The sequence below is a fragment of the Grus americana genome, chromosome 22 (assembly GCF_028858705.1).
Source record: "Grus americana isolate bGruAme1 chromosome 22, bGruAme1.mat, whole genome shotgun sequence".
NCBI classification, from domain to species: Eukaryota; Metazoa; Chordata; class Aves; order Gruiformes; family Gruidae; genus Grus; species Grus americana.
In genome coordinates, this window is record NC_072873.1 from 8,670,339 (window position 1) to 8,683,783 (window position 13,445).

A 13,445-nucleotide genomic window follows, 5' to 3' on the forward strand; every position below is an offset into this window, starting at 1 on the left:
TTGCTTTTTCTAATAGTCATCTGAATAGCCTTTGTACCCAGATTGCCACTCCTAAAAATTTCCTGCTTTCGCTTTGTGAGATGAGGACAAAGCTTTGAATGTGCCAAGTAGCAGTTACTTAACAGACACAAAAAAAAACCCAACAAAAAAACACCCAACCAAAAAAACCAAAAGCCCAAACCAAAAGCCCAAACCTTTTTATTTTGTTAGAACAGCAAGACCTTCATCCATGCCTGAATACTGGAATCATCATGGCTTTGTGGGGTTTTCAACTTATATTCTTCATCAAGACGTTTAGGCTTTCAGGAAACTTCATTCTTACATCATCTGTGTACCGTTGCGTTCCTAGCACTGCGTGTGTGAGTTTGAAGATGGTTGTTGGTCAGACTCATGATTATTGTTGGATTCCATTGAAACGAAATAAAAGCAGGCTTGTGGCTTGGCCACTGAGCAATGCGGTGTCATCCAGCGCGAGATTTTGAGGAAAGCAAGTTTCCGCTGTTAGAAGTAGAGCTGGTGCCCTCTTTGGTGGGCGACCCGTGATGCTGGATGGGCAGAAGGGCACTGCGGGAACGCGGGGCCATGCTGCTTCTGGCGAGAGTTGCTCAGGGTGAACCCGGTCTAGAAGGTAACATTTCCTCGTACCTTTGAGACCGTTGACTTCCAACAAACCCCTGTTATTTCACCTTGACTTTTTCGGCTTGTGGGAGGAGTACGGAGGACCTGCCTATTGCCGTTGCCCAGAGCTCTCTGGTAGAGGTCGAAGTTGAGAGCAAGCCCGGCAGCCTGGAGAGGAAGGAACTAGCCCGGCAGTTAGCCAAGATCTATCAACCTTTATAACATTGTTCTTGCTTTCTCTTCGCAGTTGATAGGGTTGAGTGTCTCCAATGGAAAGGACCAGCTCGTGGTCTTCCACACGAAAGACAACAAGGATCTCATTGTCTGTCTCTTCGGTAAAGAGCCCTCTAACGACAGCAGGATCGGCGAGCTGGTGGGAGTCCTGGCAAGCCACTTCAAGAGGTCAGTGTTGGGGCTGGATTTTGTTGCAAACTCAGTCTAGCGTGCCAAATCAGAAACTTCCCCTGAAGTCATTGCGATGCCAGTCTTGAGCTTCATCTCTGTTATTTCACTGTATTAACTAGGATACCAGAGCGACGTTTTTTCCTTGCGGTTTTGGGACGTGCTTTTTAGCTACAACGCTTTGCTTGCCCCTTCTGCCTTCCCCGTCTGTGTGTGTGAGAGCACGGGCGTCTGGGGACAAATCTCACTGAAGATGCGTTTTGAGTGTGTCACAACGTCTCCTGAATGCTTCTTACGGTCAAACTCTTAACACATAAAATTAAGATATAGCTGTTCCTTTCCCAAATTGCTCCCCCTGCCCCCAGTATCAGCAGATGATTTATTGCTTGAGCTGTAAAATGTCATCTCTGTTTCCTGAAAATTCTCTCTCTTGTAAATCAACGTGCAAAAGCTGTTTTATTGGTGAGCTGAAACACATAAGAGGTTATCTGCATTGAGCTTCTTGTAGCTACAGCTGAACTAGCAATAATCACCTCTATACCACAGAGCGAGTTCGGGACTGTCCAGACAAGCATCGCCGCAGTGACTGCACCGCAGGCGATCGCGTAAAAGTAACTCTGTAGAGAAACGGTGTGTGGAGCAAACAGACCTTCAGAGTTGGTCCCTTGCTCCTCCAGAACAGATTCTCATGAGGACTGATGTTGATCACCATCACGTGCCACGTTGGCTTTTTCACGATATCGTGCTTTGTTTATGACGTACATTCCTAGAGCTACAGGCGGCAGGAGAGCGGGAGTGAATTTAGGTTACGTTAGGTCATTTTTTTCATTAATTCAAGAAAAGCATGTCGATTTGGCCACTTCTCACTGCGACAGTGTAAAGTTTGCTGCTGTCTGTGCTGCTGGAGGTAGGTGCTAAGCTCATTTGAAATGAATACTCAGCATCGGCATCACTCGTTTTGAGAAATTCAGTGCTGAAAAGCAACTGAAAACATTCGCTGGTTTTGCATTTACCTAAATGTAGTTTAATTTCAAAGCTAGCTACTCTGGAAGGCTCAGGAGATTCTGGGCACACTTCATTTCGGGAATCTTGTGAAGTAGCTGGAGTTTTTCATGTCTGGCGTGTTTTGAACACAGGTAACATCATCTTCAGATAGCTGTGCTCCTCGGTTGCCCTAATGAGCCTCTAATGTTGGGAAGAGCTGTGAAACTTGATTACGCTCCAGATCCTGTACGGTCAGGGTTCAGACTGTCCTGGTTTGCTGTTCCTTTTGCTCGGACGTTCCTACGAAGTACCCAGCCTTTCGGTCGCGTAGCCGGCGTAGCTCAGTGGGAGGCACGTGTGCTTTGTTTCAAGAAAGTAAAACTGGTTGCGTGGCCATCAGTCTAAAATGTTGTGCCTTTATTAAAGGGTATAAGCTATTGATTTTCAATTTCTTGTACTGATTTAACAAGGCATTTTTGTCTTCAATAAGAATTAGTTTTTATCTAATCACTCTCTGTAGGAGCATGGCAGTTAAATACATTTATATGCTGTTAAATCTTCACTTAAAACAATATTAGCATTTTTTCACTGCTTCAGATGACATATCTAAGCACAGCTGGTTAAATGGGAGAGCTGGTCTAAAAGCCTGTTTTTCTCCAACATCTAATAAAAGTAACTGGTTTAACAGTCATGGACAGGAACAGCTCACGTTTAATTTTCCAAATATCCAAATGTCATGGTTTCCCTCGTCAAAGCAATATCTGTAAATCAAAATCAAAGGAAAGATTCTTGTTTTCAGCCACTTTCCATTTTCAAAGAGTTAAAAAAATCCTGTCGGCGAATGGGATTAGCTGACCCCTTGCTTGAGAGGCACTTTGGGAATTCCTCATTAAACGGGATTAGCTGAAAGTCACCGTGTGCCTCATGGCAAGTGTCAAGTTTTCTCTGTCCTGCCTGTCAGAAGGTGGTTGCTGTGAAGAGAAGGTGGACCCAACAATAAAATCTTGAGCCCGAAAGTTCAGTCGCTGGGGACCTCGGAGCTCTGCTACCCCTGGGACGTGGGGAGCAGCTTCCCTGGGCTTCAGGGGGTCACGGTGACATTTAACACCCTCTCTGAACGTACAAAGCAACTTCCAGCCGTCTCAAAGCCAGTCCTAAACCCTCTCTTATGAGGTTTTAGCAAGGATAAGGTTGCACAGCTGCCCTTGGCAAATACCTGTGTAATAAAATCATGGCAAATTGTATGCCGCTCTGTATCAGTGTGTAGGGAAGAGGAGGAGGCTGGTGGTGACATCTGTGCTGAGGATACCCAAAGCTTCTAATTCAGATGCTGTCTTTCAGTTTTTATTATTTTTTTCCAAACTCTTTGGGAATTTCAATGCTGGCACATCTTGCATTGGGAATTTTGGAAATTTTCAGCAAGAAATAGTTTAGACACTTTTAGAAAAAGTTTGGAGGTAATGGCTTTAGATGCTGTACCCTGGCAGCTGCTTTTGGAGGAGTTACGCTGTTCTGTTCTTGGGCATAAAGCCTTCGAATTTGGGAACGTACTGCCTGAGTTCACATCTTTTCCCTTTGCCCATGAAAATCTACCTGAAAATACATCTTTTAAAAATTATTACTAGTAGGAGTTTGTTACGTTCAGGTTGTGGTCACAGATCGGTATTTGTATAGCATAAAGCTAACATGATGCTTTGATGAGCTCTAAAATTCTGGAGTAGCGACTCTGCTGCTTAAGACAGTGAATTGTATCTAGTCAAGTTAACGGATGTTTGAGTCATATTTCTAATTTATTGGCTAGATTATTCATTTGTTTAACAGTGCAGTTGTTTAGGTGACTGAATTCCCAACAGAAATGATGGGAAAGCCGGCTGAGATGCTGATGTAAGGGCCACAGTAAGTTCATGCCTGCCTGCAGAACAGCGTGTAGACGTGTCCGTGAACTTGAGTTTGCCTGGGTATTTTCCTTGCTGTTCTCTGGCTGCGGCTGTCTCGGAGCCCTCGTGGCTGCCAGGTGAGCAGAGCTGTGACAAAGCAGAGTGCATGAAATAGCTGGAAAAATCCTCTAGCAGCTCAGTGTGGTGGGCAGTCCCTTGTAGAAGCGAGCGTATGAAGTTTGCATCATGGAACTCTTGTTACGCTGCTTGGCCGGAGGAGAAGGCATTCTGAAGTGACATGAGGGTGGCACGTTGCTCATTGTTGGTTTGCCAAAGCACTTGCTTACCGTGCAGTGGAAACAGCTCTCAGAAGCTGTAGATGTGGCCACGGTGTTCCTTCAAGTGTTGGAGCCCGTGATGAGGAGGAAGGGACCTGAGGAGCTCTTGGGGAAGTGGTGGTGGGCAAAAAGAGGAGGATTATCGGCCGGGAAAGGACTTATCCTTTCCATCTTTTACACCCACATTGCTTCATGGTCCTTAAGTCTCTAGAAGATGTCTCAGCTGCGCAGTCCAACGTATTGAGGACTCTTTCTGGAGGCGCTTCAGAGCTGTACTTCACCAGAGGAGCCCTGATCGTAGCCGGGTTCCAAAGCACTAATTGCTCTTACTCTCAAGCTCCCGTGGCTCTTGCCCTGCGTGCGTCACCTCCTGTGTCCCGTCCTCCCCGCAGCATGGAAGTGTCGTGATCTAAACACCGCAGATGTTAAAGACACCTCAGATGTCACCACCGAAGGTGACGGACCCGTCCTGTTTCCCAGCGCTGTGCTCCGTCCTGTGGCATGCCCTGACTTAAAGAATTCAGTTGGTTTTTTTCCTCTGTGTTAAAACACACACGGTATTTTCTGTCTGACTTACCCACGCAGTTCAGATCAATGCCTATCAGTGGCCTGCTCTCTTCGCTGCTTTCTGTTCTGCTAATCCCTGCATTGTCTGCAACCGCAGTCGCTGGTTTTCTTCCAGGATTGCTGAAGGCAAGGGGGAGTTAAAAAGAACAGTAAAAAGCAATCCCTGCAGAACTCCGGCAGAAAATCACTTGCCTAAGGATAATTTTGTATTTTCCATTGCGCTTTGAGACCCGTCAGCCAATTTTAATCATTAGTGTGCACTGGATTAATTTTCTTTAGTTCTGGATTCTTAAACCGGCGTGCCTTCGAGCCAGCAGCATTGGCACTGCTACGCTATTGACTGAGCAGTAATTCATAAAAACGGATCTCAAACTGATGCGATGGGCTGTAGGCTCCAGTAAAGCCCGTTACCTTGTTCTTATTCCACGCAGGATTCTCTTGGGCTTGGCACGAAGGTGTCTTTGGGAAGGTGACGTTCCTCGGCTTGCCCTTTCACGTGCCTTGAGTATTGTAATTTCGTTACGGTAGCCGAGGGGGTAGGAGTTTATTTGGTTGTGGAAGCGGAGAGGTTTTTATTAGTGTCACGTGCAGGTGTAGCGTGTGTGTAATACAGGAGGGTGAGTGTATACGTGTAATTTATACGTACGTATGTAAAAAAAAAAATGGAGAAAAATTATGTTTATGCATATATTTATATATGCAGATATGTAAAAATTGGAGAAAATACATCTCTATACATATACTTATATATGTAAAACGGGGAAAGCGTGTGTATATACTTATATATACATATATGTAAAAAAACCTGGGAGGGGGGAAACTTGTGCCATCAGCCTTTCAAAACGACCTGAAGTAGCCACACGTTTGGTGTGAGGCGCAGTTTGCCCAGGCTTCCCTGTTAAGCAAGATTTGCCTGGGGAAGCGCATCCTTAGGAACCGCACCTCCCCTGGCCCGCGGGCGGTGGCACGGGGGGGATATAGCTGGGGTTAAAGCTTTTTCCTGCTAAATACAATCAACCGACAGATCCTGGTCCGAAGAGTTCGGGGTCGGAGCCAACCGGGGAGCCTGGAAGAGGGAGCAGAGGCAACTCGCCCTTGGTACGGACATAAAAGAGACTAAAGCTGAGCTTTAGCATGCTCAGCCTAGGGGAGACCGCTCGTCTGAGCCCTGCTTTAGAAAAGAAAAAAAAAAAAAAGAGCCTTTCTTTGGAAAGAAAAGTGCACTTTGGGCTGCTTTCCTGGTATTCCAAGCTTGAGCCATAAATACTGGTTTCACTAGAATTGCTTGAATTTTGAGTGAGTGCGGTATGCCCCTAATCCCCCTGAACTACATAAATCGAGTGTCAGAATAAAACCTAAGCAGAATTGCAGGCAATTTGGGGAGATTAAATATATTTGCTACAAACAGAAGAACTCATAAATGTTTTTTCTGGGTTGTGGTTTTTTGGTTGGGTTTTTTTTTTTTTTTCCTCTTTGCAGCAGTTCGTGCTGTGGCAAACAAAGCTTCCTGCAAACACATTTAAGTGAAAGATTTTAAAATTTGCCATTATCTAAATAGTAGTGTTTAAGGTTAAGCTCCACGAGTGCTGTCTGCTGGGTGTTTTTGTTAACAGTAGGAACGCTGAGACGTTTGTCAGGTAGATGGAAAGAAACATGCTGTAAATTCACATTTTCAAGCCATTGTGCAAGGGTGAGGACCAGCATTTTACTCGTTTTTGATGCTGTCGGTAAAAAAAAGAGGAGATTCAACGTAACTTTGTTTTTCTTATTTAGGAGAAAATCCTCAGCTCAATTATGAGCATGGTCTGGAGCACAAACCATTAAGTAGGAGAACCCAGTTTGATTAAAATTGATTCAATATTTTTTTTATTTGTTATGAAGAAACAGACCTTCTAGCTGAGGTCCAGGTGTCGTACAAGAGGTTAAAACCACTTCAATTTGTCATAAGGATGCTCTTTCATATCAAAACTGCGCTGATTTTAATCAGTTTAAGACTGTTCCTTTCTTTTAAAGCTCTTTACCTTTCTCTTGTAGAAACCTTGATTAACTGCTGAGACTAATAGATTTACGTGCGAGTTAAACCAGAAGCACCTTCTCTGTAGTCGGCGACAATCTGGAGGAGACGATGGGGATTCATACTCTTGAATTTTTAGGACAAAGAAAGAAAGAGGAGCCCGAACTGGTATTTGAAAACACAAATGTGGTGGTGTGTTACTCGCAAACCGACCTTACTCCAAGGAAATAACCGTCTCATAAGGCAGAAAGCCTCTGCACAAAGGCAGGGTGTTACAACCGCTGGTAGCAAATTAATCTGTCGCTTAAGCTTTGTGAACGCTATGAAAATTATCCATTAACTGACAACGGGTGTCAGCAGCGCCGGCAGCCGGGCCGGTGACGAGTACTCTTTAACTGGAAGTTTCCATCGATGCTGGTGATGTCTTGTAGGCTAGACGAGATCAAAAGGAGTTGAGCACCGCTTTGGAAGAGCGGGCTGGAAACAAACTGCTGCTAAATTGCTATTTAATACGATTTGTCCTTTGTCACCGCTGCCAGCTAACCCGTGTTTAGTTCTGATTCAGCCGTGCCAGTGGCTGACACCATTGTTAGCGGCGGCTGGATCCTGACAAAGGACCAGACTTTATTCATAGCAGACTCTTCCCTAACGTTTCTTTCAGTGCTTGAGCTTTGTTTTTTATACAGGATTTCTATTCATGATAAATTTTTTGTAAAATTCTGCTGTGTTTTGAGGGGAGCCTTAGCCCGCAGTTAGCTGGCAGCTTCTAAGCACCAGGTACTCGAACTTGCGGAAGGGTAGTGGCAAAAGGAAAACTAGTTTCCTTTAAAAAAATCAATAAAAAAAGATATAAACTGGGGAAAAATGGCTTAATTCTCTTACCTTGTCTTCATGACTTAAAAAAAAAAAATTCTAAGACTTAGATAAGACTTGCCTTTGGCTAATTTATGATCTTTATAATCATCTCTTGTAATTCCTGTGTCGGTTTGTCAACCCCACAGTCGTAACTTGGGTTAAGAAATGACAGTTTCCCTTTGGAAAATACCTTGCATAGATTAAAGATTTGTTGCTTTCGGTGACTCCAGGGCATGAAGAGGCGCAATTAGAGCACACCGACGAAGCGCACTCTCTTTCTTAATTATTTATACTTTGGAAAACATTTCTTCAGCCGTTGATGCTACCGCGTTTTTTCCAAACACTTGTCCTGCTAGAAGGGAACTCATTAAGGAACTCGGAAGAGGATCGTTTCCTTTCTTAAAATTCATCTTCCCGACGCTGCTGCTGCAGCAGAGTCCGTTCCCTGTCTCTGCAATGGGTCCTGAACTCCCTGACCGGGCAAGCCTTCATCTCCCATTCCAGTGGAAAAGTAGATTTTTGTTATACCTGTCAATATGTTCCTGAAATGGCAGAAATAACTTTGTCTCCTGCAATCCTGGATTTGTTATTTTGAGAACAAAACGAGCTCGAGAGAGGGGCTTGGGCTTTCAAGAGCCTGAGTTTAATTTTTGCAGCAAAATTGTGAATCCTTCATTTGAGTGCTTGCCCTCTACATCTAAAAGTCAATTCTTTTGTCCTATAACGTGAATAGTAGCAATTTATTATATTTTATGGCTTTCCTTTGAGTACAAAGAGGTTTATCAGTCAGCTTTTCCTTCGCTAGCCTGCCCATGTCCTGCTCCCATTGTCAGCATGAATTCTGTCTAAAATCCCCTGGAAAGAGGACCCTGCTGGGGCTGAAACCTGTTCAAGTTATTTTATACCAGCATCTCTGCGTAACTTTGATGCTTTCCGTTCTGTAAGCAGCACCTAGATGCTAAAGCTCCGTGCAGATGCTCATCATCCTCCTGGGACGGAGATCTTGGAAGAACTGAGAAGTTATTGGAGCTTGATGTGAAGGAGAATGCCTTTTCCGATGGTTTAGTTGCTTGATCTTTTCCAAAATTGGTTTGTATTCAGGAAGTCTTATTCAGGGCACTTAAAAAAAAAATCATTGATTACTTTGAAAATTTAGAACCAGGTTTCTGCAGTAACTGTAATTCCTATGAAAATAGCTGTCTGGTGACCCAAAGGTCCTCTTCAGCCCCCCCCACCGCTGTGATTTATCACTAACAAATGATGCTTTGTCTGATTAGCCTTTTGCGGAGTGTTATTTGAGTTGCCCAGTTCATTCCCTATTTCCAAGTAGTGGATCTGCTGGGCTAAAACAGGTGAATCCTTTCTGTTCTTGGAGAGTCTATAGCAGCAGTGTGAAACTGGAAGGATTATTTGTGGTCCAGGGGAAAAAAAAAATAGCATTTAGACTGTCAGAAGCTGTGATACATGTTTTGCAGTGTCCTAGAATATTCAAACTCATCCTCCTCCTCTTCCTCGCCAGGTGTTACAGAAACCATCAATATGAACATTTTAATATCTTAGACCACTTAACATTTTCCGTGCCCTTTTATGAGGCTCTGTCCAGCTCCCGCCTGTCCTTGAGAAATTTATGATCAGAATGTAAAAACAATTAAAGAAATCGCACCTGAGTAGTCATTGTGGGGCAGCGATACGGAGTTCCTGCGTTCCCCAGCTGCTGCGCCAGCCTTCCCAATCGAGCTTCCCTTTTATTGCTGCGTGCTGTGGATTTTCTCCAGAGAAGGTGTTAATTTGGGAATAGGTGAATGGGAACATTTCATCTTACAAAAATGTTTCTTGTGGGCTATATTCAGTGTTTGCCTTATCACACCTTTCTGACTGTGTTGTTATTTTCAGTCTTGAACTACAGCTCCTGGCGTTCATTCAAACCCGTGAAAGTTTGACCCGATCCATCACCTTGCCGGCCGTTAACAAACTGACGTAAGCAGAAAGCCTCTTCTAAAGAGCCTTCGGTGCCGCAAACCGTAGCGCTCGCACAAAAACCATCCCAAGCCGCGTCTTGAAACCCGAGCGCGGCGCTGCAGGAGCGATCCGACGTGGCAGAGTTACGCTGCCAGCTGTACGTATGTGGTTGCACGAGTCAAGGTTGTAAATACTGACGATCTTGCTGGTGGTTTAATTTTCAAACCAAAGCATTGGCTACCTGCTGTTCCAAGAGCCTTTCCTCTCCAGCAAACAGATGGCCCCACGTTGGCTGGCCTTACCAGGGCTTAGTTTCACCAGCAAGTCAGTATTATCAAGCTGTCAAAGGACCCATCTGCCCCGAGCAGCTGTCCTGGCATCCGCCGCTCTGTGCGCTGGGAACCTCCCTGCTTCGCAAATCTCAGGCATATAAAACTTTTATATATTTTTTTTTTTTGTTGTCGTCGTTTTATTTGGGAAGGGGGCTGTAATTCATGCCATCTGCCTCATGTGCTTAAGCAAAGGGATGTTAGGTTTGAAAACAAGCTACTAGAGAGAAGTAATCTTTTATGCTCCCCTCGTAGTCTGTGGCCTGCTGTAACTATACCAGCATATTTTACTTAACTTTTTTTTTTAAAAAAAAAAATGCAGATTTGGACTCAAAACGGGTGCAGATATATTTTTGGTGTCAACACATAACTTCAAACTTGTTTGAATTCTGGTGTGTTTAGTGCCTGCTCTTCCACCAACTGTCAGATCTCGGCCAAAATGTGAAACCTGTTTCCTCCCCTGGAACGTGGGAGCTGCTGCCGACGGCGCTGGCCGGGGTTGTCAGCGCCCAGGAGCTACTGGTTACAAACCTTCAGAGATTAAAAATCTCTCAGAGGTGATGCTTAAATATCAGCATAACTTGATGCGTTCCCCATTTGTTTATAGCGAGTCACTCACGGGGTGGTTTTCCTACCCGGAGTCTCGTTATTTCTGATTAAAGGTGCTTAGTGGCTGCCTGTTCGCCAGCTCTGCGGAGCAGATCCGGATCTGAGCTTCGGAACAGCTTTGCCTTATGAATTTTTCTCTTGAAGACTTAGGGTGCTCGATAAGCCTCATCAGAAATACTGCTGCTACTTTTTACATTCTGACGTAAAAGAAAGTGTGGTGGCAGTACACATTCACAAAACTTTCCTTCTGGTTTTCTACTTTACAGCATCTTCAGCAGAGGCAAAAATTTGTCTTTTATGCTTGTTTTCCTTCCATTGATCTCTTGCCCAGTTCATTTCATCTCATGAACTCAATATTTGAATTGTTCTCAAAAAGGCACTCGATGCTCTTTCAAAAGTAATTAGTGACTTTGGCGCATAACTAAATTTTTATGCTTAGAGGGTTGGGTTCGTTCTGGAAAGTGCAGAGCATCTATCTGATAAAATCTGGATGCGGTAAAGACCCCTCGCTTGGTGCTTGACATTCTTGGAAATGTCTAAGGGACTTAGTTTTTAAATAGAGACTAAATATGTGGTAAAAATACTGGCTCACAACAATTCCTTCTGAAGTCAAGGTCAAATAAATGCGTATTTAAATGCGGCCGTACTTAACCTGACTTTGGAAAAAAAAACCCCACCCACCAAAAAACGCTTTTATTTCTTGACAGACTTTATAGCTTTTATTTTATCCTGTTACAACAGATCCAGAACTTGATGTCTGAGCTCAAGTTTTAAAGCTCCTGCCAAAAAACAGCCTGAAAAAGAAACGCCAGTCTGCGGAATCAAGTTCACAGTATAAAATTGAAGTATATCTACTTAATAGACTGAGCCTGGTGTATTGCTCTCCTTATAAATTCTCCTTTGCCAGCTGCGTTTCTTACCCGAATATCTGAGTGAAATAAGTGCTCGCGTGTTTTGTTCGTGGCTCTCCTCTTTCCCCTTTAGTGTGCCAAAATTCCTAACTAAGTTGTGTTGGGGTTTGGGGTTTTTTTTTTTATGTAATATGAAAAAGATTTGCATTAAGTGTAGTTATGATCATTTTTGTGGTTAGTTTTAATGTGTTGCCTTCATTTCAGTCCTTCAGATCCCTGCATCAGTTTTGATTTGCTATTGCTTAAACGTTGCCTTTTTTTTCCCCTTTTTCAATACAGAAGCGTTGAGAATGATCCGAGGCAAATTCCCCTGTAAAATCTGCTTTGTTCATATGGGCTGAAACTGTTTTTTCCTGTCCGTAGCCCGGTCATTACGTATAATAATTTATTATCCAAATAGGATGTTTTAATGCTAAATTAAGTGAGGAAAAAAAAACCCAAAAGAGAGGAATGCTGGGTGTGGATTCCCCAATTTCCATTTCTTACCCAGCACTTGCGCTGGAGCCTCCAGACCAGCAAAGCCCCTTCCAGTTTTCTCTCTTAGAAAGCAGAATTTCATCCTTTTTTCAGATGCTGTTTTTGATACCCTACAGGGAGCTGTGTGAGATTTAGGACTGCTTAAAGGGTTTCTCCTTCAGCTGTGGGCATTACCACGGCTTTCTACTGCTCTCCATCATCTCCATCTCTCTTCCAGTAGAGTCCTGCGTGTGCTGCGGATAAACGCAAACGGTTTGATTTGCATCTTTGGAGTATGCAGCATCTCGAGGAGTTTGTGTGTCCGGGATAAATCTCTGGTCAGTGGAGCCAGCTGCAGTTCAGATGTTTCTCTTCCCCAGACACGATGGCTGGATCACGCCCTCGGGTATCGCAGACTCCAAAGGATAACGCTGATACAAACTCTGTTGTTCCCGATTTCTGCGCCACGCTGCGCTATGAGCTGTGGTACCGCTTCGAGACGCTTTAAAAAAAATAATTTCACATTAGAAAAATGTCACCTTAAAGAATCTGGCCTCAAAAAGTGCTGCTGGTACCAGGCTAATGGGGCAGGTCATCTTTAGAGCTGTAAAGCCTGGAAATGATCAAAGTGACGTGCTGGTTTGCCTTGAAACCCAGGGGGTTTGAGGTAGAACATCAAGTACTCGGGAGATGCGTGTGTGGGGAGACACGGCAGCTATCTGCTTAGCTTTGGAGGGACTAAAAGAGCTCAAACCTGAACGATGGCATTTGAACTGTTGCAAGGGGGATCTTCCATGACAATCCTTTTATTTAATGCTTCAGTCGGTGGCTCTGGCACTTTATCTCGCCACCCAGCTCGAGCCTAATCACTCCGTAGCCGGCTCTCCCGCAGCTCCGAGGCAGCTCCTTTGGGCACGCTAGAGCAACCTGGTTTTATCTTGGGAGTTCACGTGGGAGTGCCTGCAATTACAGCTGCCTTCGGCTTCTCCGCGGTGTTCGGCCGACAGCTATCGCCGAGAGAAAAACAATGAACCATTTTCTTCAAGCGACGCTCACTGGTTTGATAAATAATTGGCAAAAGGCGCTTCACGTGATGGGTTTGTTACCCACGTAGGCAAGGGGAGAAGCGGAACAGATGATGAGGGGGTAGTTTATGCTCTTTCATTACAGCTAGTTTCCTTCGAGGATTTAATTTAGCTGCCGCGCTGAGGGGTAAATGCAATCCATGTGATTCAAAACCGAATTGGGAGAAGCCCAAATAGCACCTGCTGCTTCCACCTGCAGATCACATCCGATATTGTGCTCTGCCTCGAAGGTGCGTGAGCTTGTCTGTTTTCATTGGCTTTTGGTATTTTCACTCCTGGGGAAAGTTGCGGTAGAAGGAGCTCCAAGTCCACGCCGAGCACGGGGAGCGGCCTGATATTCCTCCAGGAACAGAAAACTCCTGAAATGCTGAAACTTTCTAGCCCCCTCCATAGAGCATCATTTTCTAAAATTTCCACCTCTGCTCATATCCCCGAGGACCT

The 13,445-nt window shown here is 44.4% G+C and overlaps 1 protein-coding gene across 4 annotated transcripts in view; it reads left to right on the plus strand.

The window, feature by feature from the left end:
- The window catches only part of MYO1D (myosin ID), a 160,756-nt gene that overhangs the window by 100,944 nt on the left and 46,367 nt on the right, over positions 1-13,445 (plus strand). For 3 of the 4 annotated variants that reach the window (XM_054801630.1, XM_054801629.1, XM_054801631.1), the window contains one exon: positions 866-1,020. The exons of the other annotated variant lie outside the window; for it this stretch is intronic. In XM_054801630.1, coding sequence (XP_054657605.1) covers positions 866-1,020 — 155 coding nt within the window. The remainder of the gene's footprint in view (positions 1-865; positions 1,021-13,445) is intronic. 4 annotated transcript variants of the gene reach the window in all.